Consider the following 26043-nt stretch of genomic DNA (forward strand, 5'->3'; position numbering starts at 1 on the left):
GCTTTCTCACTGTGCACTGTATTAGGGAGAAAGCTGTCAGTGACGGCAGAGCAGGCTACTCACAAATACGAGGACTCCTGACTCACATAGTGCTCAGCTCGTGCTACACCTGATAAAATGGGGGCTTATGAAAACTATAATCAGGGTATCTATCACTACTTTATGCTGTCCTCAGACAGGACAGGATAAAGCTGGTGACAGGTTCACTTTAATGTAAAAACAACCACTGCAATTCAGGTTTAGATGGTAGTGAGGCTTAATCAATTTGTAATTATCACCCCAATCCCCCATTAACAATGTAAAATCCATGTAGTGAGAAGGGCCGAGGGGCAGGTGGAAATTTCCGGCAATGCTCTTTCCCAGGGACCAACAAAATATAATCATTTGAAAATATCCAAGATGGTCAGTAGTCTTTCTCCAACTATAGACACCCGATGGGTATCTAAAACTAATGGCTGCCAGTGTCCAGCTCCCTACTAGGCAAAGGAATGTTTTATCACCAGAGAATTGAAGTGGTGGTAACTTGTCACTGGATAAAAAACTGTATCAACACACAAAAAAAACCCACAATAAATTAAACACAACACACATTTCCCTTCCCAATGTCATCAGCATAGCACATCACACATTTGTGACATATGACAGTTGCATGACATGACATCCTCATCCTTACCATCCTCATGCTAGCCCTCAAATCAAAATGCATGATAAAACTCATGATGTAGAAAAATAGTACATCATATTCAAAAGAACACGGTCCTACCATTCACAATCTCAACGAAAAGGTGTCATAGGTCGTGATTTGTCCATGCATTTCCAACCATCAATTTTCCATTCAAAATGGACCATAAACCCACAGAATATACATGAATTCCAAAGCTACTTTCAGATGTTCCACATTATTCAACCATATAGACCACCAAATCCAGATAAAACTTTTTTTTAACTCTAGATTTAAGTCACTATCCTCTTCAAGTACAGGCAGATGTATAGTGCCTGTAACATATCAAGTACACACAGCCAAGGCCTCTCATAAGCACTTGGAAGGCGCAACCATATCTATCAATAGGTCTAAAAGATCACAGTCTCTACTGAGTACATAATTGGTCGTCCATGAGGTAGACTCATATCTAGGCTCGTGAGCAGATATCACCCAATGATGCAGTAATATTTTCAGGTAGAACCTTGAGACTGTGGCAGATAGAGTTTGGGGTCTCCAGGGAAGGGCTGTGTCGGTGCTTGATTGTAGTGACCAGCAAAGAAGGTTCCGATGGACCCAAGGATGAACAGTGAGAACATGATTAAGAAACAGACTCTGTCTATTACACGACCAATTAAAATCCACTCTTCGTTGGCCTAGAAACATTAAACACAATGTTATTACATGTGTGCAGCCAGCTCTGCATGCTTGCATCAATATCTTGGCAGGTGTCTAGGTAATATAGAGATGGTGAAATAAAAGTAGCACTTTTTTTATGATCCAAAAAAAATTACAACACCCCTATTAAAACGTCTTACACGTTTCCATCTGGATGAACCATCCAGACCAAAATGCATAAGCAGTTTTAATGGGAGTATTGTAACTTTCATCCACATTGAAACACGTAAGGTTTTGTACACATACTGTGGAGGTACTGTAGGTTTTTAATCTTCTCTACCACCCGTAATGAGTCACTAAATCAAAAGTCATTTTAGAGGCTGTTCATATCTTGTTGTTGTTCGTTGAGCATATTTACGTCTGAATGGTGGAAAATCATATTGAAAAGTACCACCTGATATACAGTAATTGGCAAATTAAGTGCAAACATGCATACTTTCGACTACATTTGTCCTTGTTTATGTTCTTGTATGTTTCTTTTGTTAAGTGTAGCATACCATGGGATTCTGTTCTGCAGAACCAAACATACACCTGAGGTATACTTTTTAACACAGCAGTCTATAAGAGACAGATCGAAACATAAAGCATTACATTTCTATTTGTCAAACATATCTGTCTTTCAAAAACTAAAGCCTGGGGCATTGACAAAATGTCACAATCACCACATCCCACCTACTTCCTTTGATAAATCTTAAAAAAAAAAAAAAAAAGAGGAAAATGTAAAATAAAAACAGATACATTTTTTATAATACTAAATAGACACAAGCATATCAAAACGTACATTCAAAATAAGACATGAACAGCCCCTTAGATACATCAGTTCTTAAATAGTTACTGTAGTTTTACTCAATTTTGTATAAATCAATTGTACAGGTAAATATAAGAAAAATATAAGAAAAATGTCTTGTCCCCCCCACCCTCCCCTTTTCTAAACAAAGCTTCTCTCTGAAATGTGGGAGAAATCCATCTTGTGATACCCAGACATGCTGCCTGCTTATTGAAGGACCAGTTTACATTATCCCATAGAAGTCTATGGATTAGTGTCAAGACTGAGGATGGGGGAAACCCTCAGCCGTGCGATATTCTGAAGATGTCCGGTCGCTACTCGGCCAGGACGAGAGAATTAGGGAGCAGGTCACCTCCTATTGCGTACCTAACACTGACCCTGTCTCCTAGCCGTATGAGCCGACCCCAATGGTAGGAGGGCTCATACTCTGGAACCTAATAGTCCCTAGAAGCCCTCAGGCTGGCCCTGAACTAGGAGGAGGGTAAGACTACCTATTCCTCCTAGGCACGGAGGAACAGGAGTCTCACTGGCCAAGCAGCAGGGAGAAGGGGAACAAGAACAGACCTATGAATATGACAGGTGAACAAAACAGTTCCACACTAACCTGCCACAGCCTTGCTGACTGGAACCCGTGTCCACACAAACATTAGACAAACAGCACACACATAAGAACACAGAGGAACCAGGACATTCATAGCTGCAATAAAAACCAAAAGCATAGGACATCAACTAAACATCAGGGATTTAGATTTATGACCGGAAGGGTGGCCCTTACTGGAAGGATGTAACAGGATACCAGGAGGACGACTCCAGCAACATGCCTGGAGTACCCCTCAAGCTTCTGCCATCCAGCAGGAAGCTAAATAACCCAAGCGGCCACACCCACACACACACACTAGGAAAGGAGCTTAACCCTTCCATCACCAAACCAGGTAAGTGTCACTTAAAGGGGAAGTGTACAAACATCAAACTCCCTTTCACCAAACATAAAAAGTGAACACTAAAACCACACGTTGCCAGAGGCAACCGCATGCCGTGACAGCGAGCGCCTAGCAACCGCTCAGGTCGCTCCACTGCCAACAACCTTATGTTGCCAGCGGCAACCACACGTGAGGCAAGATACAGAGCCCACACCTGTGGAAGACAACATAAGACAAACCACTGACAACAGCATGCGAACCAAGGAGTCACGACCACAACCATGGTCGTGACAATTAGAGAGGGGGATGAGGAGGGGGGGGGGAGTGCAGAGATAAACAGAGAGACAGACACAACACATGAATGATTCAGCAAATTAAGCAGCTAATAGTAAGTGCTCTATATCAAGTGTTTTATTCAAATCTATACTGCTCAGCTCTTCTCCATAATGCCCTATATGGTGCTTCTGTGTGATGCTGAGTGAGTAAGAGACATAAAGCAGAATCTCCTGTCTCCGTGTATAGTATATGGGGGTTCAGCTAGTATAACCCCACCAGCTCAAAGACAACTGAAAATTAGAGATACAGCATACAAGGGAGAAAACTGCTAAAAATGCCATACACAGGTCATATAATGTAAAAATAGTGAAAATAGTGAATGTGACGCACAGGAGTGACTAATGACCAAAAGAGGTGCACTCAGTCAAGTGGACTCACCCTGTCCACTCAAACACAAAAATGAGTAAACAAAGGTAACTGGGCACTCTCAGGATATCTGAACCATATGGAGTTTATTTGCATGTAAAATCAATAGATATAGTTCAATAGGTGGCAATATACACTGCAGCGGTAAATATTAAATAATATCACAAATGACTAAAAACTATACCCAAAATACACAACAGGCAGTAATACCTAAAAATATCATAAAATTAATGGGATACAATATGTTATAAAAAATCGAGAAATAGATGGAATGGAATAATCGATTCACAGTTAATAAATGTCAATGGATGCAAACCGTATAAATATTTAGTATAAATATTCGTATGGGAAAAGTCTTGAATCTATTGGTAGCGATATAGGAAATGTCCTAAAATACGCCCAATTCGATAAGTCGGCAGTGGTATCCGAAAGTTTTAATGTCCCAGTAAGCAAGGAGCAAACAGAGCGAAGCGGCGTCCCACTGGAATGTTAGCAACGAAAGTTTGAATTATGCCGGATTAAAATCGAACGGTCTTACCATCTCACTTGCTGTGTCAACAAAGTCGCTTTATACAGTGGTCCTATGAATATGTAGACCAGTAATATACGAGCGATATTCGTCCTTAATTCCCACACTGGCAACTGTTTGGCACGTGCAGTCAGACCTTCACCATGGAATCAGGTCTTACAGGTTGCTTTTCGAATATACTATTCGTGTGGCGGACGATTTTTCTTTGCGAAAATCCGGTACAATCCTCCAGCTTCCCAAGTGGTCCCAGAATTTGGGGTCCTGTCTTATCTAGACGCGTTTCGGGGTATCGAATTACCCCTTCCTAAGTAGCTACAGGTCCCCCAAAGACTCCTTTCTTATATAGTGGATAAGATATTCCAAAAACCTGGATAAGGTATTTCCAAAAACCTGGAATGGATCACCTTTTGGGCAACTCTTTGGTCATTTAATTTATTCCCATTTCCTAAGTTGCACCATAAAATCCTCATAATACAATACATTATTTATTTGCAATACATCCCACCTATAATATACACATATACTTTTAATAACCATAAAAAGCAATCATAAAAACATGAAAAAACATGAAAAAACATAAAAAACATGCAAAAACCCATCTTTGCAACTTGATATAAAAATTGGGCGTATTCGAATTGGGCGTATTTTAGGACATTTCTTATATCGCTACCAATAGATTCGAGACTTTTCCCATACGAATATTTATACTAAATATTTATACGATTTGCATCCATTGACATTTATTAACTGTGAATCGATTATTCCATTCCATCTATTTCTCGATTTTTTATGACATATTGTATCCCATTAATTTTATGATATTTTTAGGTATTACTGCCTGTTGTGTATTTTGGGTATGGTTTTTAGTCATTTGTGATATTATTTAATATTTACCGCTGCTGTGTACATTGCCACCTATTGAACTATATCTATTGATTTTACATGCAAATAAACTCCATATGGTTCAGATATCCTGAGAGTGCCCAGTTACCTTTGTTTACTCAGGTCATATAATGCTTACATATAGTGCTATATGTATATGTACATATACTCATATAGCAACTTATTCTGAAAAGTTATCTACACTTTAAATATGCGCATTAATTACTGTGATGCCATACAAGGAATGGACATCGCAGTGCGCATGCGCCGGCCGACGGACTGAGTGCGCAGGCGCGGGATCTCGGCGGAATAACAAGTTAGTAGAAAGGCGGTCAGAGGGAAAGGATGGGCGGGCGGAGGGTAGGAAGGGGCGGGGGGACGCAATGAAAAGGCTGAGCAAGCAGGGCACCTACGAGTGTAACGCCACCCCTGGGCACTTGCGAGCCCTCATTTGCATAAGTTATAAAGATCGTTTTTGATGGTTCTATATGTCCAGGATTGATGCCAGAGGTAATGTTTTTATTAAATGTAAGCATGCTAGGGAGCTGTGGGAAGGGTTAAAAAAGTGAAATGCTGATGACAGACTCCCTTTAATAACCATGACATACAGCCATTTGCTAGAAAAAATCTAGACTATTCTTGCAGTCATTAAAAGCTACTGTATGTAAAATGTTTGCACACTGGTGAAACAGGGTTAAAGAGGACCTGTCACCTCTCCTGCCATGTCTTTTTAAGCAACTGCTTGTATCCCCCTTGTAATAACAATTGTGGAGACTCTATTAATATTAATCTATGTTGTGCTATTCCTTTATTTATTATGCTAGAAGTTATGAATTAATTGCTAGAAGTTTTCAACAAATGTCCAGATGGGTGTTACCAGTTGGTAGTGTGTCCTTGCACAGTCTAACAGTGGTAGCACTGATTGGATAGTGCCAGATGTGAAGAGACATATTCCCAGTTGGTAACACCCAGATGGACCTTCATTGCAAACTGCTAGCAATTCATTCATAGCTTCTAGCAGGAATAAAAAAGAAATGGCACAGCATAGAGTCACACGAATAGATGCTCCAGAATTGTTATTACATGGGGAAATACAAGTAGTTACTAAAACTCTATCTATCCCCAATAGTATATCCCTCAGTGTGTCCTGGGACAATAGAGGAAGCTTAAGAATCTTCGTAAAACTGATGTAGGTCGCCCAATGGAATGAGCAACCCCAATAGTGTCTGGTGTTCTTATATATGAGCTATGATTGTGATGTCATGGAATGTGGTGATGTCATGGAATGCTGTGATATCATATCATTTGCACATGCACCTGCCAATCTTCTGTATTTTAAACCCCTACAGTTGTCTCCTAGAACGAAGACTGAAAAAGAACAGTTATTAGCTACTATATGGTGTCTGTAGTAAATTGGACGTACAGTGCACGTCATTATCTACAGTGGATATAAAAAGTCTACACACCCCTGATAAAATGTCAGGTTTCTGTGATGTAAAAAAAAATCATTTTAGAACTTTTTCCACCTTTTTAATGTGACCTATAAACTGTACAACTCAATTGAAAAACAGACTGAAATCTTTTAGGTAGAGGGAAGAAAAAATATAAAAATAAAATAATATGGTTGCATGAGTGTGCACACCCTTAAACTAATACTTTGTTGAAGTACCTTTTGATTTTATTACAGCACTCAGTCTTTTTGGGTAGGAGTCTATCAGCATGGCACATTTTGATTTGGCAAGATTTGCCCACTGTTCTTTGCAAAAACACTCCAAATCTGTCAGATTGCAAGGGCATCTCCTGTGCACAGCCCTCTTCAGATTACCCCACAGATTTTTAATCTGATTCAGGTCTGGGCTCTGGCTGGGCCATTCCAAAACTTTAATCTTCTTCTGGTGAAGCCATTCCTTTGTTAATTTGGATGTATGCTTTGGGTCGTTGTCATGCTGAAAGATGAAGTTCTTCTTCATGTTCAGCTTTCTAGCAGAAGCCTGAAGGTTTTGTGCCAATATTGACTGGTATTTGGAACTGTTCATAATTCCCTCTAGGATAACTAAGGCCCCAGTTCCAGCTGAAAAAAAACAGCCCCAAAGCATGATGCTGCCACCACAATGCTTCACTGTGGGTATGGTGTTCTTTTGGTGATGTGCAGTGCTGTTTTTGCGCCAAACATATCTTTTGGAATTATGGCCAAAAAGTTCAACCTTGGTTTCTTCAGACCATAGCACCTTTTCCCACATGCTTTGTGGAGACTTCAGATGTGTTTTTGCAAAATGTAGCCTGGCTTGGATGTTTTTCTTTGTAAGAAAAGGCTTTCGTCTTGCCACTCTACCCCGTAGCCCAGACATATGAAGAATAAGGGAGATTGTTGTCACATGTACCACACCGCCAGTACTTGTCAGATATTCCTGCAGCTCCTTTAATGTTGCTGTAGGCCTCTTGGTAGCCTCCCAGACCAGTTTTCTTCTCGTCTTTTCATCAATTTTGGAGGGACGTCCAGTTCTTGGTAATGTCACTGTTGTGCCATATTTTCTCCACTTGATGATGACTGTCTTCACTGTGTTCCATGGTACATCTAATGCCTTGGAAATTCTTTTGTACCCTTCTCCTGACTGATACCTTTTAACAATGAGATCCCTCTGAAGCTTTGGAAGCTCCTTGTCGACCATGGCCTTTGCTGTGTGATGCGACTAAGAAAATTTCAGGAAAGACCAACTAGAGCAGCTGAATTTTATTTGGGGTTAATCAGAGGCACTTTAAATGATGGCAGCTGTATGCTGACTCCTATTTCACATGGTTTTGAATGTGATTGCTTAATTCTGAATACAGCTACATCCCCATTTATAAGAGGGTGTGCACACTTATGCAACCACATTATTATTATTATTATTATTATTTGTTTTCTTCCCTCCACCTAAAAGATTGAGTGGTACAGTTTATAGGTCACATTAAAGGTGGAAAAAGTTCTGAAATGATTTATCTTTGTCTCATTTTTTTACATCACAGAAACCTGACATTTTAACAGGTGTGTAGACTTTTTATATCCACTGTATCTATCTATCTATCTATCTATCTATCTATCTATCTATCTATCTATCTATCTATCTATCTCATACACTAAAATGGGGATTATGGTGTACATAACTTTTTTAGTTTTTTTTTTTATGACCAAGCCAAAACTCTGTAAGTAACACAAACCCTAAAGCCTAAACCGAAACTGAACGCAGCCAAACAGTAAAATCTAACCCCTATACATTTTACTATACACTACCCCAGTCCAACACTGATTAAACCAGAGCTGCAGGTTATTACTGGATGACTCCCATAGTGACAATGAGTGTATCCAATCATAACATTTTCTTAGGACATTGGTGCTTATACAATACATATAATATTCTTAAAATGTATCGACAGGGGGTTCTTCATGTTCAGTAGATATTGAAGAATTGAGAACATGGGATTATATATGATCCTCAAGAACATGTAGTTTTATACATTTTGAAGACTTACACTTTTAAACTCATTCTTTTCTCTGGTGGCCCTTGTGATGTGGTTACAAGCTTCCACTATGTCTCGGATCTCTGGAGCAGCTTGCCTCAGACTGTGAATGAGGTCTTGTACAGTTCCATTTCTTATTCCTTTGCCTTGAATTAAAAAAACACCTAAATCAGCTCAGAAGCAGTCTTACATTTAGAAGCAGTGATAGATCCGCCAAAGTTATGCAGAGGCTCCACTGTCTAAAACGCCAGTCTTAATAAATGTGCCCCCAAATGTGTATACTCATGTTATTCTTTGTTTCATATTCAAACTATGCATCAGAATTCAGAGAGAGAAAGAAACGTACCGATTTTTTCAAACACGACCTTCATAAGCCCATCTCTCAGTTTCTGCTTCTCAAACATAAGTTCACTCCGTGGCTTCCTCATCATGTATTCATCAGCCTTTATTATCAGCCCAAGTGAACTGCTGCGACGTGTGAGCGGAGCTGGTTCAGGGGCCATATCACTTTGGCGGAGGTGCATTTTAAGAAGCCGTGGCAGCTTTTTCAAGAAGAGCTGAGCAAAATAAATTAATTGAAGTTATAAAATGTGATCATAGTTACCAGGAAAGTTCAAGGACTAAGTAAAGGATCATCCTGTATATTTTTGATATGTCAACATTTTTTATTAAAACATTGGCATCTATTATAAAAAGAAAAATCCAATGTGCGTCTCACTATTTGATAGCTTGCAAACCCGACTATGCTCTCCACCATTTAGTTAAAGGAATGGCAGTCTAAATCCAGATGCATCCATAATTTAGCTGAGTGTTGGCAAATGTGTTCTATTTTATTAGCCATCATCAAGAAATATCTTGTGCTTTTCAAGAAATATTATATTAACATTAAAAGTTAAGCTCCTATTAAACTGGTAAGGCTACATTCACACCAGCGTTTTTGCTGGATCCGTCATAATGCAACCGTCTGCATCCGTTCTGAACGGATCCTGATGTATTATCTCTAAAATAGCCAAGACGGCTCCGTCATGAACTCCATTGAAAGTCAATGGGGGACGGATCCGTTTTCTATTGTGTCAGAAAAAAAACCATCTGTCCCCATTGACTTACATTGTGAGTCATGACGGACCGTCTTGCTCCGCACCACATTGCAAACAGATAAAGGCTGCTTGCAGCATTATTCTGTCCGCAATGGGGACGCAGTCAAATGGAACGGAATGCATTCTGGTTTTGTTCTGTTTAGTTCGGTTCAGTTTTGTCAACATTGAGAATGAAGGGGGCCAAAATGGATGACGGATCTCAATAGCGGAAAGGGAAAGGGAAAGGGGAAAGGGAAAGGGAAAGCGCAATTTATCAGAAGTCTCTCTGCCAGGATCCCCTACAACCAAAAGTTATTGTCAAGGAAATGAGCTCAGAGGCCAGGAAGCTTTGGCATAGGAGTAGAGGAAGATCAGTAAGATAAGTGTGGTTGCTTTTATTATTTTACACCATGCAGAGCCTTTTTTTTTAATCGCCAAAGAACTTTAAAAGGCATCTGTCAGCAGATTTGTACCTATGACACCGGCTGACCTGTTACATGTGCACTTGGCAGCTGAAGGCATCTGTGTTGGTCCCATGTTCACATGTGCCCGCATTACTGAGAAAAATTATGTTTTAATGTATGCAAATGAGCATCTAGGAGCAAAGGGGGCGTTACCGTTACTCCTAGAGGCTCAGCACCTTCTGCAACTGCCCTCTGCACTTTAATTAACATGGCCAAGCAGTGTAAATGTGATTATGCTTTGCCCTGTCAATCAAAATGGTGGCAGAAAGCTGAGCCTCTAGGTGTAATGGTAACACCCCCATTGCTCCTAGAGGCTCATTTGCATGTATTAAAACTTTTTTTTTTTTCTCAGCAATGCGGGCACATATGAACATGGGACCAACACAGAGACCTTCAGCTGCTAAGTGCACATGTAACAGGTCAGCCAGTTCATAGGTACAAATCTGCTGACAGAGGTTCTTTAAAGGGATTCTGTCACCTCTTTTTACCCTATAGAGATGCGGACATGCACGGCTAGATCGCTGCTAGCATGTCCACAATATACCGGTCCTATATCTCTGTGTGGTTTTATGGAGTGTAAAAAAGGATTTTATATATACGGTATGTAAATCAGCCTGGTAAGGAGCCCAGTGGTCTGTACTAACCGTTCTGGAGCCCAGCCATGCCCCCCTATGAAGGAGCCCTGCACCGCCTGTACCCACGAATCTCCTCCTTTCTTCACAGTTAGATCGCCGTAATCTCGCGATACCCGAGCTCGCGCATGCGCAGTGCCGGCATAGTGTTCCTTCCCTGTGCTGGCATCAGCATCAGGGAAGAAACTGCGCATGAGTGAGCTTGCGCACCGCGATATTACAGCGATCTGACTTCGTGAGCAAGGAGGAGATTCGTGGATACAGGCGGTGCTGGGCTCCTTCACAGGGGGGCATGGCTGGGCTCCAGAACGGTTAGTACAGCCCCCTGGGCGCCTTACCAGGCTGATTTACATGTATATAAAATCATTATTTACACTGCATAAAACCACTCCGAGATATAGGACAGGTATATTGCGGACATGCTAGCGGCGATCTAGCAGTGCATGTCCGCATCTCTATAGGGTAAAAAGAGGTGACAGAATCCCTTTAAGACCAAATTCAGAGTTCACATTAGAGCCCACTTGTCTCCCCAATATTATTCTTAATTACCTGAAGTTTCAGTCTATGAAATGTTATGTACCCTGAATCAGTGCAGATTCTACTATTTTTTTAATGTTTCGAGAGGACCAATGCTTATACTAAATTCGTTTTTACTATATCTGTTTTTTTATAAGCATATTTAGAGTACGGCTACATGGTGATTTTGAGGGCAACACATGTTGCACATCCAAGTATTGGATTGTAAAGGCATGTCATAGGAATGAATGGGGTCATAGTGCAACTTGCACTGGATACTTGGGCGCGACACAGGCGTACGACAGGTGTCACGCCCAAAATCGCAGTGTAGCCATACCCTACAGGTTCATGCATACAACCGTTGTTTGGGTCTGCATCCAATCAAAAATTTTTGTGGATTGCACACAGACCCATTCATTTCTATGGATCCTTAAAAAATTCTAACAGCACATGGATGTCATCCGTGTGCTGTCCACATCCATGTGGCCGTTCTGCAAATTATAGAACATTTACTATTCTTGTCTGTTTTGTGACAAGAATAGGCAGTTCTAATATGAAAATGCGGCATGCACACGGCTGGTATCCGTATTTTACAGATCCATGGTTTGTGGACTGCAAAATACATACGGTCATGTGCAGGAGGCCTAGTTACAGAGCTCACACAATAACATGCAGCCAGTAATGCAACAAATGCCTCCTCGTACCTCTCTTACACTGCTGGACATGCTGTGAGTATTTGGAGTGCGGAGAGAAACGTTTAAAACAACAACAGCATTAACGACGATAGTGATTGTGACCACTATAAGAAATGTTAAATACCTGGAAAAGGGAAAAATACAGTTACTAAGCAGTATTTATCTTTACACATAAAAACCGTAATGTAGTGTTCCACTGTGGAACTCACAAGATTGCTATATACTTATACTTAGAACCAGTATCTGTGCTCTAGCTATTATATATTTGATAGACATTTATGGAATGGTTATATGCCACTTGCTGCTACTACTTTATTTATTATTAGTGTTGAGCAAACTTGTGTTTTAAGTTCGGTGTACAAGGTTCGGGTTATCTAAGAATTCCGTTATGGATTCTTCTACCACTGACCATAAGTTATAGTCCATAGTAGTGGAATTCTTAGATAACCAGAACCTTGTACGCCGAACTTGAAAACAGAAGTTTGCTCATCACTATTTATTATGGGTTCCTCCTGTTGTATGTGATTTGCTGCCTTTTAATATCTTTTAATGGAATATGAAATAAACAATACTGTGTGGTTATGTGTATAGGTGTTATATATTTAGAGTGATATTATAGTTTATTATAGTCTCCAAGAAGTGGTGGAATATACAGTAGCTCTCTTTCCCTAGAGATTTAGGCCACTTTCGCACATGTGTCAAAGAAATCCAGAAGAGAAAAGTCTACTGAAGTTCTCTGGATCCACTATAGCCAGATAGTGCCGCATACCTGTCGGACCCCATTCACTATAACAGGATGTGGTGGGGACCTGACTGCTGCCCGGCATATCAGCTCAAATCAGCTCTGCCAGAACAGCCTTCCGGACTTCTTTGATGCATGTGTGCAACTAGCCTTATTTAGATGTATAGTGTTCATGTTCTGCCTTAGGCCTCCTGCACAAGACCGTTTTTTTTTTCCCGTTTACTGGCCGTTTTTTGCGTTCCGTATACGGTCCGTATACGGAACCATTCATTTCAATGGTTCCGCAAAAAAAAACGGAATGTACTCCGTATGCATTCCGTTTCCGTATTTCCATTTTTCCGTTCCGTTTAAAGATAGAACATGTCCTATTATTGCCCGCAAATCACGTTCCGTGGCTCCATTCAAGTCAATGGGTCTGCAAAAAAACGGAACACATACGGAAATGCATCTGTATGTCTTCCGTTTCCGTTCCGTTTTTTGCGGAACCATCTATTGAAAATGTTATGCCCAGCCCAATTTTATCTATGTAATTACTGTATACTGTATATGCCATACGGAAAAACGGAACGGAAAAACGGAACAACGGATCCATGAAAAACGGACCGCAAAACACTGAAAAGGCCATACGGACATGTGCAGGAGGCCTTATATAGGTATCCAGCAGTATAATAGAACTTTCACTTCATTGCCCACCCTCTAATGATAATGAGATAACTCTGCTCTTTCTAAGCCAGTCTATACAGCAAAGCTGACAAGCAATGCCAACACAGTGTACAACATATAAATTCTGTAAATGAAAAGAGTGAAGACGACCACCACATTTGCTATAATGTTTACCCTTATCTATTCTACTTAAGCCACTTTATATCCACAGGTACTGGCCTTCTTTTGCTGTATGTGCAAACTTATGCACATTGGCAGCAATTTTTCTCAACATTCTGAATGTAAATATGATCTGTTGACTGATCTGTCATAAACAGTAGTGTCACACTTAAAGGGGGTTATCCTACAGGACATGCCATAATGTCCAAAAGATTGGTGCCTCACTCCTGGAACTCTCATCCTCTCATATGGATACACCTTAATAAAATGGGAATGGTTGGTGATATTAACTTCCTGTTTGTGGCACATTAGTATATGTGAGGGGGGAAACTTTTCAAGATGGGTGGTGACCATGGCGGCCATTTTGAAGTCGGCCATTTTGAATCCAACTTTAGTTTTTCAATAGGAAGAGGGTCATGTGACACATCAAACTTATTGGGAATTTCACAAGAAAAACAATGGTGTGCTTGGTTTTATTGTACCTTTATTCTTTCATGAGTTATTTACAAGTTTCTGACCACTTATAAAATGTGTTCAATGTGCTGCCCATTGTGTTGGATTGTCAATGCAACCCTCTTCTCCCACTCTTCACACACTGATAGCAACACCACAGGAGAAATGCTAGCACAGGCTTCCAGTATCCGTAGTTTCAGGTGCTGCACATCTCGTATCTTCACAGCATAGACGATTGCCTTCAGATGATACGAGATGTGCAGCACCTGAAACTACGGATACTGGAAGCCTGTGCTAGCATTTCTCCTGTGGTGTTGCTATCAGTGTGTGAAGAGTGGGAGAAGAGGGTTGCATTGACAATCCAACACAATGGGCAGCACATTGAACACATTTTATAAGTGGTCAGAAACTTGTAAATAACTCATGAAAGAATAAAGTTACGTTAAAACCAAGCATTGTTTTTCTTGTGAAATTCCCAATAAGTTTGATGTGTCACATGACCCTCTTCCTATTGAAAAAACAAAAGTTGGATTCAAAATGGCCGACTTCAAAATGGCCGCCATGGTCACCACCCATCTTGAAAAGTTTCCCACCTCACATATACTAATGTGCCACAAACAGGAAGTTAATATCACCAACCATTCCCATTTTATTAAGGTGTATCCATATAAATGGCCCACCCTGTAGATATTTAGTTAGGACAGGATTTATTTTTTAACATAAAGGACAACATTTTGCTTTACTCATTTAGATTTTAAAATTGTACCATAAGATTGAATGTGATCATTTAGCCTGTTTACTCACTAGCCATCGTTACATGTTTACACGCCCTATCTTAGAAAGGACAGAAGTCGAAAAACTGTATATAGGACACCAGAGTGGAACAGTGGGTATTGGGCATCATATACCACATAAAGGTCACCTTAAATGGATCAATATTGTCCAAGTGCAACTATAAAAGTAATCTACTCCTACAATAGATCTAGAGCACATACCGTAGGATGCACTTACTTTACTATGAGTGGCACAGCTGTGGACGTTTCTGGAATTTTTTTGGCTATTAGGAAGAGAAATATAGTTTGTGCCAGCAGGATGTTGATGGATACTGTACATTTCTGACCTCCCGCTTTAAGGAGACAAAAAAAGGTCACAAAGTGGTAGATAATACAGCTCCTTCCATTTTTTCTTGGATTCTTTTTCTTCTACTGAGCAGTTTTCCCCTTTTATTAGTTAAAGGAGACCTGTCACCTCTCCTGATAGGTTTGTCTTAGTAACCACTTGCATTCCCCATGTAATAACAATTCTGGAGCATTTATTCTTATGACTCTATGTTGGGCCATTGCTGTATTATTCCTGCTAGAATTTTACAAATAGATTGCCAATAGTCTGCAGTAAAAGTATCAGTAGATATTGTGTCTGACTCTGTCCAATCAGTGCTACCAGCGTGAGACTGTGCAGGGACACCTCCCCAGCTGGTAACACCCATCTGTACATTTACTGCAAGCTGCTTCCAATTCATTTATAAACTTCTAGTATAAATAACATGGGAACGGCACAACATAGAGTCATAAGAATTGATGCTCCAGAATTGTTATTACATGGGGAATACATGTAGTTACTAAGACAGACATGTCAGGAAAGGTGACAGATCCTCTTTAAAAGTTGCCATTGTAGAGTTTGCTCAGTACAATAAAAAGTGCTTGTTATATCACACAAAAGCTGAGTGCTACCTTTTGCAGGGAGAAAATAAACCAGGACACTAACGAATGAAATGAGAACACAGGGGACAATGATGTTGATGATGTAGAAGAGAGGCTTCCTCTGAATGATGAGATAGAAGACGATCGCCTGGTGATTGATGTCATCTGGAGTATACCGATGGTCTATGACCTTCTTGGCGGGCATGTGTTTTATTGCCCATTCACCGTTTTCTAAAAAACAGATTTCAAGAAGATTTATACAAAAAACAATATATTAACAAGTTCCAAGGGCTCTTGGAGAATTGATCAGTTCCTGCAAACCTGTTTTCATAATAAAAAAATAAAAAAATTCAAGATTGCACGGCCATTTTTGCACGAGTAATTCTCCTTATGATAATTCTCTCCCATACTGTCTCTGAAAACTGCTGCAGTTTATTATGACTGAAATTCAGTGGAATCATCACATAATTTTGCAGACTGACTTTAAAGAGGACCTTTCACCACTGTTTTAATATCTTTGTGCATTCCCCATGTAATAACAATTCTGGAGCATCTATTCTTATGGCTCTATGTTGTGCCTTTCCTTAATTATTTCTACTAGAAGTTATGAATGAATTGCTAGCAGTCTGCAGTAAGGGTACAGGGGGGTGGTAACCAGTTGGGGGTGTGTACCTGCACAGTCTGACAATAGCAGCACTGATTGGATAGATTGAGTCTGTGCAGGTACACCCCCCCAACTGGTTACCACCCCTCTGTACCCTTACTGCAGACTGCTAGCAACTCATTCAAAACTTCTAGTAGAAATAATATAGGAAAGGCACAACATACAGACATAGGAATAGATGTTCCAGAATTGTTATTACATGAAGAGTGTGTGAAGCTATTAAAACAGACATGTCAGGAGTGGCGAAAGGTCCTCTTTAATTGTTAGACACGCCATGTTGGATATTTTTCCTGGCACAAACCATTGAAGAAAAAAAGATCACCAGACATGTAAGATTGCTGATACACATCCCGCCCAACCACACATCAGTTTCTATAGAAGACACTATTTTTCTCAAGAAGGAGGTCTTAACTGGAGAGTGATTTGGACATTGCTTTGTACCTGTGAATGCTTCTGGGTCTATTTCAATCCATTCTATTGTCTCCCCCTCTTTCTCTGTTAGGAGCAATTCGATCTCATTGGCGCTGTATGTCTGGGACCTAGGTAAAGAGTAAGATTTAACAGCTGCATGGTATTATGGGATAAAATGACATATGTTGGAGAGTAGTCGTCACCTTTGTCTCCATATTCATACATAGGATCACTTGATTCTTTCTGTAAGGGATCTATGATGGTTAGTATAACTGTCAGCAACATTTAGATCTGAGGAACAATGTATCACAGTAAATGTATTGGTCCAAGATCTGTTATGTTGGACCTCTACAATATGGTCTGCAGATGATGTAACTTCAGAATACTAGACTATGCCACAGATTAAAGGGTTTGTCTCAAAGATAGATCCTCCGAATAGGTCATCAGTATCTGGTAGGTGGGAGTCCGACTCCTGCCCCCCCTGCTGATGAGCTGTTTGCACTAAGTTGCCGCAGCCTCCTCGCCACTCACCAATCACAGCGCTGTCCATTGGATAGTGGCTGTGCTTGATATTACAGGTCAGCCCCATTCATTTGAATGGGACTGAGCTACGTCTAAGCCACGTGACACATGAACGTGTCGTCACTGGTCGAGGAAGAGGCCACGGCACTCACAGAGCGCTGCTGTCTGTTCAGAAAAAGCTGATTGGCAGGGGTGCTGGGACACTTGTCGATCAGATACTGATAACTTATCTTGAGGATGTCATCAATATTAAACACATCTGTACAAATAGATTTGTTCATATTTCATAAGATTTTCCATTTATCAGGGGCTTTGACAATAAATAATTTTGCATCCTAAATAATAAAAGCGCAGTGTCAGTGTTTTGCACTGGACATGTACGCGGGGCAACCAATCAGGCCGCACCACCCACAGCATCGCGCCGACCAGTCAGGTCATCGTACTGACACTGCTTCAAATAACTGTTGAACCCCTTCCATGCCGTGGACCTTAGGGACCATTGTCTGGAAGGGTCTAACCATCAGGCCGCTGCTCTGCCCTGGCAGCAGCCCGATGCTTGAAGGGTTAATGCCCCCCGCACACAACACCCCCGCCCCCCCCCCCTTTCAAGATGCAGAGCGCGCAGCACCCCCGCCCCCCTTTCAAGATGGCAGAGCGTGCAGCACCCCCTCCTTTCAGGATGGCAGAGTAGCAGCGGGCAGATCGTTAGTTGTAATGTCCAGCTAACACTGCTTGAAATGGCCGACATTGGCCGTTTAACCCCTTCCATGCAGTGGTCCTTAGGGACCGCTGTATGGAGGGGCTAACCATCGGGCCGCTGCTCTGCTGTGGCAGCGGCCGATGCTTGAACGGCAAACTGAGGGAAGTAGTTCCCTCCCCCATTGGGCTGCTGTGCTGTGGCAGCGCCCCGATGGTTACCATGGCAACCAGACGCCTTCACAGTCATCCGGCTTGCCGTGGTATATCTAAGCTTGTTCAGGCTCCTGCTAAAGGCAGAAGCCTGATCAGGTTTAGTGTAAGTTCAATACACTGCAGTACACTATATAGCAGGGCTGGCCAACCTGTGGCTCTTCAGCTGTTGTAAAACTACAATTCCCACCATGCCCTGCTGTAGACTGTCTGGGCATGCTGGGAGTTGTAGTTTTGCAACAGCTGAAGAGCCGCAGGTTGGCCTTCCCTGCTATATAGTGTACTGCAGTGTATTGTAAGCCATCAGACCCCCTGGATCTTCAAGAACCAAGTGGGTCTGGGTCCAAAAACTGTAAAAAATTGTGAAAAAAGTAAAAAAAAATAAAAACTTCTTATATACACAAATAAATTGGTTAAAAATGTAAAAAATAAAAAGCACGAAAACATGTTTGGTATCGCTGTATCCCTAAGGACCTGATCTATAAAAGGATCATGTTACTTTTACCGCATGGTGAACACCATAAAAAATAAAATAAAAACTATGATGGAATTACAATTTTGCCCACCGCACTTCCCAAAAAATGGTATAAAAAGTGCTAAAAAAGTCATATATATCCAAAACCAATTAAACCGTGACCTTATCCCACAAAAAATGAGCCCCTACATAAGCCAATCGTCCAAAAACTAAAAAAAATATGGCTTTCAGAAAATGGAGACACAAAAACAATTTATTTTTCAAACATGCTTTTATTGAATAAAATAAAGTTAGAAAAATGCACATATTAGGTATTGTCATGTCCGTAACGACCTGCTCTATAAAAATAGCATGTGATCTAACCCATCTGGTGAATACCGTAAAAAATAAAATAAAAAATGTGCCAAAAAGCCATTTTTTATCACCGTACAACACAAAAAGTGTAATACCAAGTGATCAAGGCCAGCAGTCTCAGCTGCAGCCAGCAGTCTCAGCCACAGCCACCAGTCAGTGCCAGCAGTCTTAGCCACAAGCCACAGCCAGCAATCTCAGCCACAGCCACCAGTCTCGGCCACCAGCCACAGCCACCAGTCAGTGCCAGCAGTCTCAGCCACAGCCACCAGTCAGTGTCAGCAGTCTCAGCCACAGCCACCAGCCACAGCCACCAGCCACAGCCACCAGTCTCAGCCACTAGTCAGTGTGGTCAAGTTCATTTTCTTATAACTGGTTGTGCTCTTTCCAATTAGATATTTATGGGTAAGTTGCCAATTGAGTGTCACCAATTGGGGGTGTCTTTTCACCGTTTGACACTATCCAGTTAGTGCTGGCAGTGGCACACTTTGACAAAAGGAATGGTAACACACAGTTGTAAAATTAGTTTTAAAATGTATTTCTGATAGGAATAACAATAAGATAATTGTTACTACATGTGGTATTCAATTATTACTAAAACAACAAACATGTCAGCAGAGGGGATAGACCCTCTTTAAATAGGAGAATGTAATTGCCTAAAGAGGACTTTTCATGGGTCCAGACATTATAAACTAGGTATCAGGATACGTAGGGGACAGTGCAGGGATCTAACTGCACTTACTATTTTTTCTGGGCACCGCTCCGTTCGCCCGCTGTGTCCCCCGTTGTATTCTCCCACCTGGTATGCTAATTTTAGCATCGGAACAATGAGGAGGAGACTGAGTCTTTCTCCGTGGGCGTCTCCTTCTCCATGGCTGTAGCGCTGTAAAATCGCAGCAGAGAGCGTCACTCAGTCTCCTCCTCATTGCTCCGATGCTAAAATTAGCATACCAGGCGGGAGAATACAACGGGGGCCACAGCGGGCGAACGGAGTAAGTTAACAATCCCATACATTGAAGCTGCAGACAGATATCCATATACTTACTGAAACACCATGGAGCAGTTCTGCCAATCAAAGGGGAAATATGTGACAACAACGGGGCAATAGCTTTGATAGATGGCAGGAGGCAGCCAGTAGATGGAACCATCAGAAGAAACCAAGGTGTTGGCATACAAAGCAATGTGAAAGATGCCATCCACACTACAAATGTAGAAGAAGGAGCTGTTATCATTCTGAATATCTCCAACAATGCATTTTCTAATATATTAAACCATTTTCACATTTGCTGTTGAGGCAAATATTTGGTCAGAGATTTATTGCATTCCTGCAGCTGTGGGCTCAGACAGTGTAGGATTTGTAAATCATCTATATTATCAGTGTGTTCAGGACAGTCCTAGGTTCCCACCACAGTCCCCGTACATCCCACCTCTTCTTTGTGGTTAGTTATAGATCACATCTAGTGGAATCGCCCTATAATGATTGATATATTTAAGTAGCTGTACATTAGCTGCTGAAATTTAAAAGGACATTTTATAGTGGAGTAAGGGTGGGTTTGCATCAGCGTTCGTAATTCCGTTATACTGTTCCGTTATAACAGGGTTATGACGGAATATAACAGAATTTAAGGACAGAATGCAAAATGGAACCCTTCAGAGGCATACTGTTTTGCTCCGTCCTAATACATTTCTATGTTCACAATATTGACAGGACTTTTTTTTCTGTCATGTATAGCGGGAAAAAACGGAACCGTTATTTGTGACCATAGACACGTATTAGGAAGGAGCAAAACTGAATGCCTCTTAAAGGGTTCCATTTTGCATTCCGTTCTTAAATTCCATTATATTCAGTTATAACCCTGTTATAACGGAACCATTGGTGTACATAGAGAAGTAAGGGTCCCATAGCAAGGATCAAACCAGGCCCCCCACACAGGACAGAAGGGTTTCTGCCTAAACCCTTTTCAATGATCCTTGGGCTATTTTTTCCACTGCCTCATTTGCTAAAAGTTGTTCCTTCAGTGGGTAGAGTCCTGGCCAAGTTTTCACCCCCAGTAGAAGAGGAGATAATCCCAACTAAGACTGGGCCCCCTCTTGCCCTGGGACCCATAGCAGTTGCATGGTCTGCTGCCATGGTTACGCCCCTGAATAGAAGAATATAACGGAATTACGAATGCTGATGCAAACCCGCCCTAATTTAGTAAATTCTTTATTTTGATTGCTTTCAACACTTTCAGTAGTCCAGAAACCTGCATGTATTGTCTGGACCAGGCAGCAGTTTAGCTCCAATCCACCATCTGACTCACATCTTACTTCTGAATGTTTCACTGTCCTCTAAGCTCCCATCATGCACTGTTCTCTGGTAACGGGAGTCCAGCTCTATTTTGAATTTAAGTTTTGAAGAGACGATTAAAACAAAATGTAAAAAAATGTGGTACAAGATAAGTGTTTACAAGGTAGTATAAATGTGTGGTACTATAGGACCACCATGTCCTACATGTTTAAATGAGCACTGCTGTAGAGGCATGGGTCATTCTGAGTGGAGGCATGGATTAGGGCATTTCTATGTGGTATTTATTCATGTGATGGCATTACTGTGGCCTATCCACGATTTAGGGACCTCAGTCTGAAATAGTGTAGGTGTCTCTTCTTCCTCTTTCCAGCAGTCATTGGTGTGATAGACTTGGGCACTCGGAGGACAAAGTACGCTTGATTTTACACACAGGGCTGGTTTGGGATGTTTGGCCCTGGTAATAATGGGTGAGGAAAGAGAGGGTTTACGTTAAAGGGGTTGCCCAGCCTCTTTTAAGTGAAGGCCTATCCTCACTAGCTGATTTGCAGGGGTATGACAACCTACACCCCACAGATCAGGTGTTCTGTTTAGCTCCATCTCTGGAAGTCAGCAAGACTGTAGTGGAGGGAGCTTGCAAAGAGTAAGGATGTATCTACATCATCTGAAATGTGTAAGGATCTTGGGTGAATGATTTTATGGTTTTTAAAAATGTGCAAATAAAGTTTCTGGAATTTTAAAGAGTTCTGGAGGCCTTTGAAGTTGTGAAAAGTTATGGCTTACCTGTGGTTCAACTTTGGAAACTATGGCTAATGTACTGCTGTGAGCTATCACTTTATTAAAAAAAGAAATGCTGTTGACTTTCTACAGTAACTAGCCCTTAGAAAGACTCAGAATAAAAGAATGAGTCCACCACACCTGCTATAAGAGTTACTAATACACAAGATATTTGTATCTAACACCCTTATAAATACTGTAGATCCAAAACTGGACAAATAAAGTTTATATCAGCATAAAAATCAGATATCCTTGCAAGTGAGAGGTTGGGTCAATGATGAAGTCATCTAGTAAAACAAGCACCACAAACCATAGAGCAGAGCAATCCACATCACTTTTAACACTTGGCCCAGATGGTCTTGGATATTACTAACTTGTTTTCCAGGCCAATATCTGGAAGCCAAACCATGGTGGACGGTATACGTATGACTTCAATGCCACCATATGCAGCAGGGTTCCAGCTCAGACGATAATCTGTCCATTGCTAAAAGAAGAATATAACAGAATATCATCAGGATGACACATAGAGGTGAATATGTACAATAGTGGGGGTTAATGTGAACCCTTTAGTTAGTATTTTTCCTCCGTTCATGAAAGTGGATAGCAAGCTAGTCAATGACTAACCATCCAGAATAAATTCATCAGGAACATACCAAGGTTCCTGACTGACACTTCTCATCACGGTGTCTTGTATCGTTATTTAACATACTTACCATTTCAACCCAGACATTGGTGGTCAAGGCTTCTTTTCGTTCATTCTGCAAGGGGAGTGAAAGAAAAAAATTATAACAACAAAGTAATATAAGGATCATAAGGTATATCATCCAGTGAGTAAAGATCAATGTGATCTGTCAAGTGAGGAGTTATGTAATGCATGAACAGTTTTTTCTGGTAAATTGATTTCTAGATGTTATCTTTATGCTCCATTATAAGAGCTGAGCTAATCTGTGCCTGACAACAAGCTTTTTGCTTGATTTCGGTGCAGGTGAGCAGAATTGTGAATACAGCTCTGGACTAAAATGCATATAAAGTACAGAATAAGCAATACAATGTATTTGTAACATTACACAACTTTGTATGAGTCTTATATCTAAAGGTGAACATACCCATAGGTACTTGTTAATACTATGTTCACCCTTTAAGGTAACCCATCACCACAAAACGAAGTGCAATCTGCAGGCAGCGTGTTATATCAGCATGTTATAGCAGTATGAGCTGTGCAGATTTATACAGTATATCGTTTTGTAGGAAAATATTCAGTAAAACATGCAATGTATTGATTTACACCTCTGCGCTTTTTATATTGCTGTATGGTTAGTCATGCAGTTAGTTGTCAATCTCTGAGTGGCACTGCCCACATGACTGCAATGCATAAAAAGAGCAGAGGTGTAAATGAATACATTGCATTTTTTACTGAATATTTTCCCACAAAACGATATATAAATCTGCACAGCTCATCCTGCTGTAAAACACGCTGCTTGCAGATTACACTGCATTTTAACGGTGACAAGTTCCCTTTAAAGGTTATGCACACTTTTGGTGCTAATTATTTATTAATGCATTTTAATGCTTTTTGGCTAAATATACATTTTTTTCAGTTGTTCTTTAATAAAGCTTTTCAACCCTTTTTCTTATACAGCTTTCAATTTCAGCAGGCTCTATGCTTCACGTTGAATTGAGCTGCTCTGTCGACTGGACCTGTACTCCTTATCTCTGGACTCCTGACAGCTCATAAACGCCCATTATAGCTCAATTCTTATCAGCTTGATAAATATTTAGCTTAAAAGAGAGCTTGATGAGATAAAGGCTACAGAACCAAAAAAAGAGCAGTTCTCTGGTGGATACTGTCTAATGCAGAAAGCCCACTAGTCTGCATATGCAGTGAAAGTGAAAGCTGTAGAAGAAAAACTGTTGGAAAATGGGAATAATTGAAAACATGATTTTGTAGCCTGAAATGAGTAGAAAGCAATAATAAAAAAATGTCCCCAAGAGTGTCCATAGTCTTTAACTTGACTTTGTTCAGCAATTCAATAGAGCAAATCTACAAAAGAACGCTGCCATCTTATATTCCATATTGAGATATTATGGCATAAAGATATTCATGACTCCCTTAGGAGTTTTTGTCACATTTGATGGAAAAGATTTCAATTACTTACCGGTAATTGGTTTTTCCTCTAGCCCCCACAGCGGCACGACAGGAGGATACCCCGCCTCCCCAGGGACAGGAAACAACGTGGAGATCTTTAAATACTCCCCTCCCCTTACCTGCTCCAGTAAATAACCGAGAAACTCTGGAATGGATGCAACAAAATTAATCTTTATGTGTTATTGCAAAATAAACAAGGATACTCTCCAAGAAAGACAAAACAACTTTTTCCTTCTTTCATCCCTTTTTTTTTTTTACCGTAAAAGTTAGAATAATCATAGGGAGGGAAATTCCCCGTGCCGCTGTGGGGGCTAGAGGAAAAACCAATTACCGGTAAGTAATTGAAATCTTTCCTAACACCCCCACAGCGGCACGACAGGAGGAATAACATAGGAATCCCATATCAGGGGGGGACAACAGCAGATAACACTCTGCGAGCAAATGATAATTCCCTGTTCTTCAACACATCTAACTGATAATGTCTAAAGAAAGTAGAAGGTGACGACCAGGTGGCTGCCTGGCAAATTTGTTCTAACGAAACCTCCGCTGATTCAGCCCAAGAGGCTGCTACAGATCGAGTTGAATGGGCTTTTAAGCCTGCCGGGGGAGGAACCTCCCTTAAGTCATAACAAGTCAAGATTGTCGATCTAATCCATCGACTAACGGATGCTTTGCTTGCCGCATTTCCCTTATTTGGGCCTGCAAACTGAACAAATAGTCTGTCCGTCTTCCTGAGATCTTCTGTAGCCTTTAGGTAGGTAAGAACGGCTCTTCTTACATCCAGGTTATGGAAGCGTCTTTGCTCCTGACTGCCTGATGGGGATCCAAAGGAAGGGAGGGACACTTCCTGAAGACAGTGGAACTTAGAGACCACCTTGGGTAAAAAAGAGGGAGAATGTCTCAGTACTATCCTATCATCCTTGATGGACAGGTACGGGGGCCTGCACGAGAAAGCCTGTATCTCCCCCACCCTCCTAGCCGAGGTGATGGCCATTAAGAAAACTGTTTTAAAGGTAAGCATTTTTAGAGATATTTCAGATAAGGGTTCAAAGGGGCTGTCTGATAAGGCTGCTAAGACTAGATTTAAGTCCCAAGGAGGGACAGTGGACCTCACTATCGGCTGTTTTCTCCGAGCTCCTTTCACAAATCTCTTAACAAGGTCTATGTCTGCTAATTTTATATCAAGTAAGGCACTCAAGGCTGATATATGGACCTTTATAGTGATTACTCTTAGCCCCTTCTGAAGACCTGACTGGAGGAACTCTAGGACCTTAGTGATAATAAGGGGACCTCTGGTATCCCCCCCTGTAAATCTTCTGAAAGACTGCCAGATCCTGTCATAGATCTTAGAAGTCACCTTTTTGCGACTAAAAAGAATTGTGGAAATTAACCCGTCCGAGAGGCCCTTTCCTTTTAATATTTCCCGCTCAGTCTCCATGCTGTCAACTGAAGTTGTGTTGTCTTGGGATGCCATTCTGGGCCCTGGTGAAGGAGATCCGGGATGTTTGGTAGATGCCACACGTCTCCTGCTGACATTCTCACTAGGAGAGGGAACCATGACCTCTTGGGCCAGTAAGGAGCAATCAGGATCAGATTGTGGTTCTCCTGTAGTACCTTTTGCAGCACCTTGGGGATTAACGCAAAGGGAGGGAAGGCATACAAGTTTACTCTTGGCCATGGGTGGGAGAGAGAGTCCACTATAAGA

At 41.1% G+C, this 26043-nt stretch overlaps 1 protein-coding gene across 1 annotated transcript in view; it reads right to left on the reverse strand.

Moving 5' to 3' along the window:
• Nucleotides 1–1056: 1056 nt before the first annotated feature.
• CHRNG (cholinergic receptor nicotinic gamma subunit) overlaps nucleotides 1057–26043 on the reverse strand; it is a 30721-nt gene continuing 5734 nt past the window's right edge. The window contains exons 3-12 of the mRNA XM_040428424.1: nucleotides 22906–22950; nucleotides 22567–22676; nucleotides 20174–20329; nucleotides 16902–16999; nucleotides 15827–16027; nucleotides 15108–15222; nucleotides 12089–12203; nucleotides 9015–9253; nucleotides 8709–8805; nucleotides 1057–1356 (exon numbers count right to left, since the gene is read on the reverse strand). Of these exons, the coding sequence (XP_040284358.1) occupies nucleotides 1174–1356; nucleotides 8709–8805; nucleotides 9015–9253; nucleotides 12089–12203; nucleotides 15108–15222; nucleotides 15827–16027; nucleotides 16902–16999; nucleotides 20174–20329; nucleotides 22567–22676; nucleotides 22906–22950 (1359 nt within the window). The 3' untranslated portion in view covers nucleotides 1057–1173. The remainder of the gene's footprint in view (nucleotides 1357–8708; nucleotides 8806–9014; nucleotides 9254–12088; nucleotides 12204–15107; nucleotides 15223–15826; nucleotides 16028–16901; nucleotides 17000–20173; nucleotides 20330–22566; nucleotides 22677–22905; nucleotides 22951–26043) is intronic.

Source organism: Bufo bufo, chromosome 4 (genome assembly GCF_905171765.1).
Source record: "Bufo bufo chromosome 4, aBufBuf1.1, whole genome shotgun sequence".
In the NCBI taxonomy this organism is placed as follows: domain Eukaryota; kingdom Metazoa; phylum Chordata; class Amphibia; order Anura; family Bufonidae; genus Bufo; species Bufo bufo.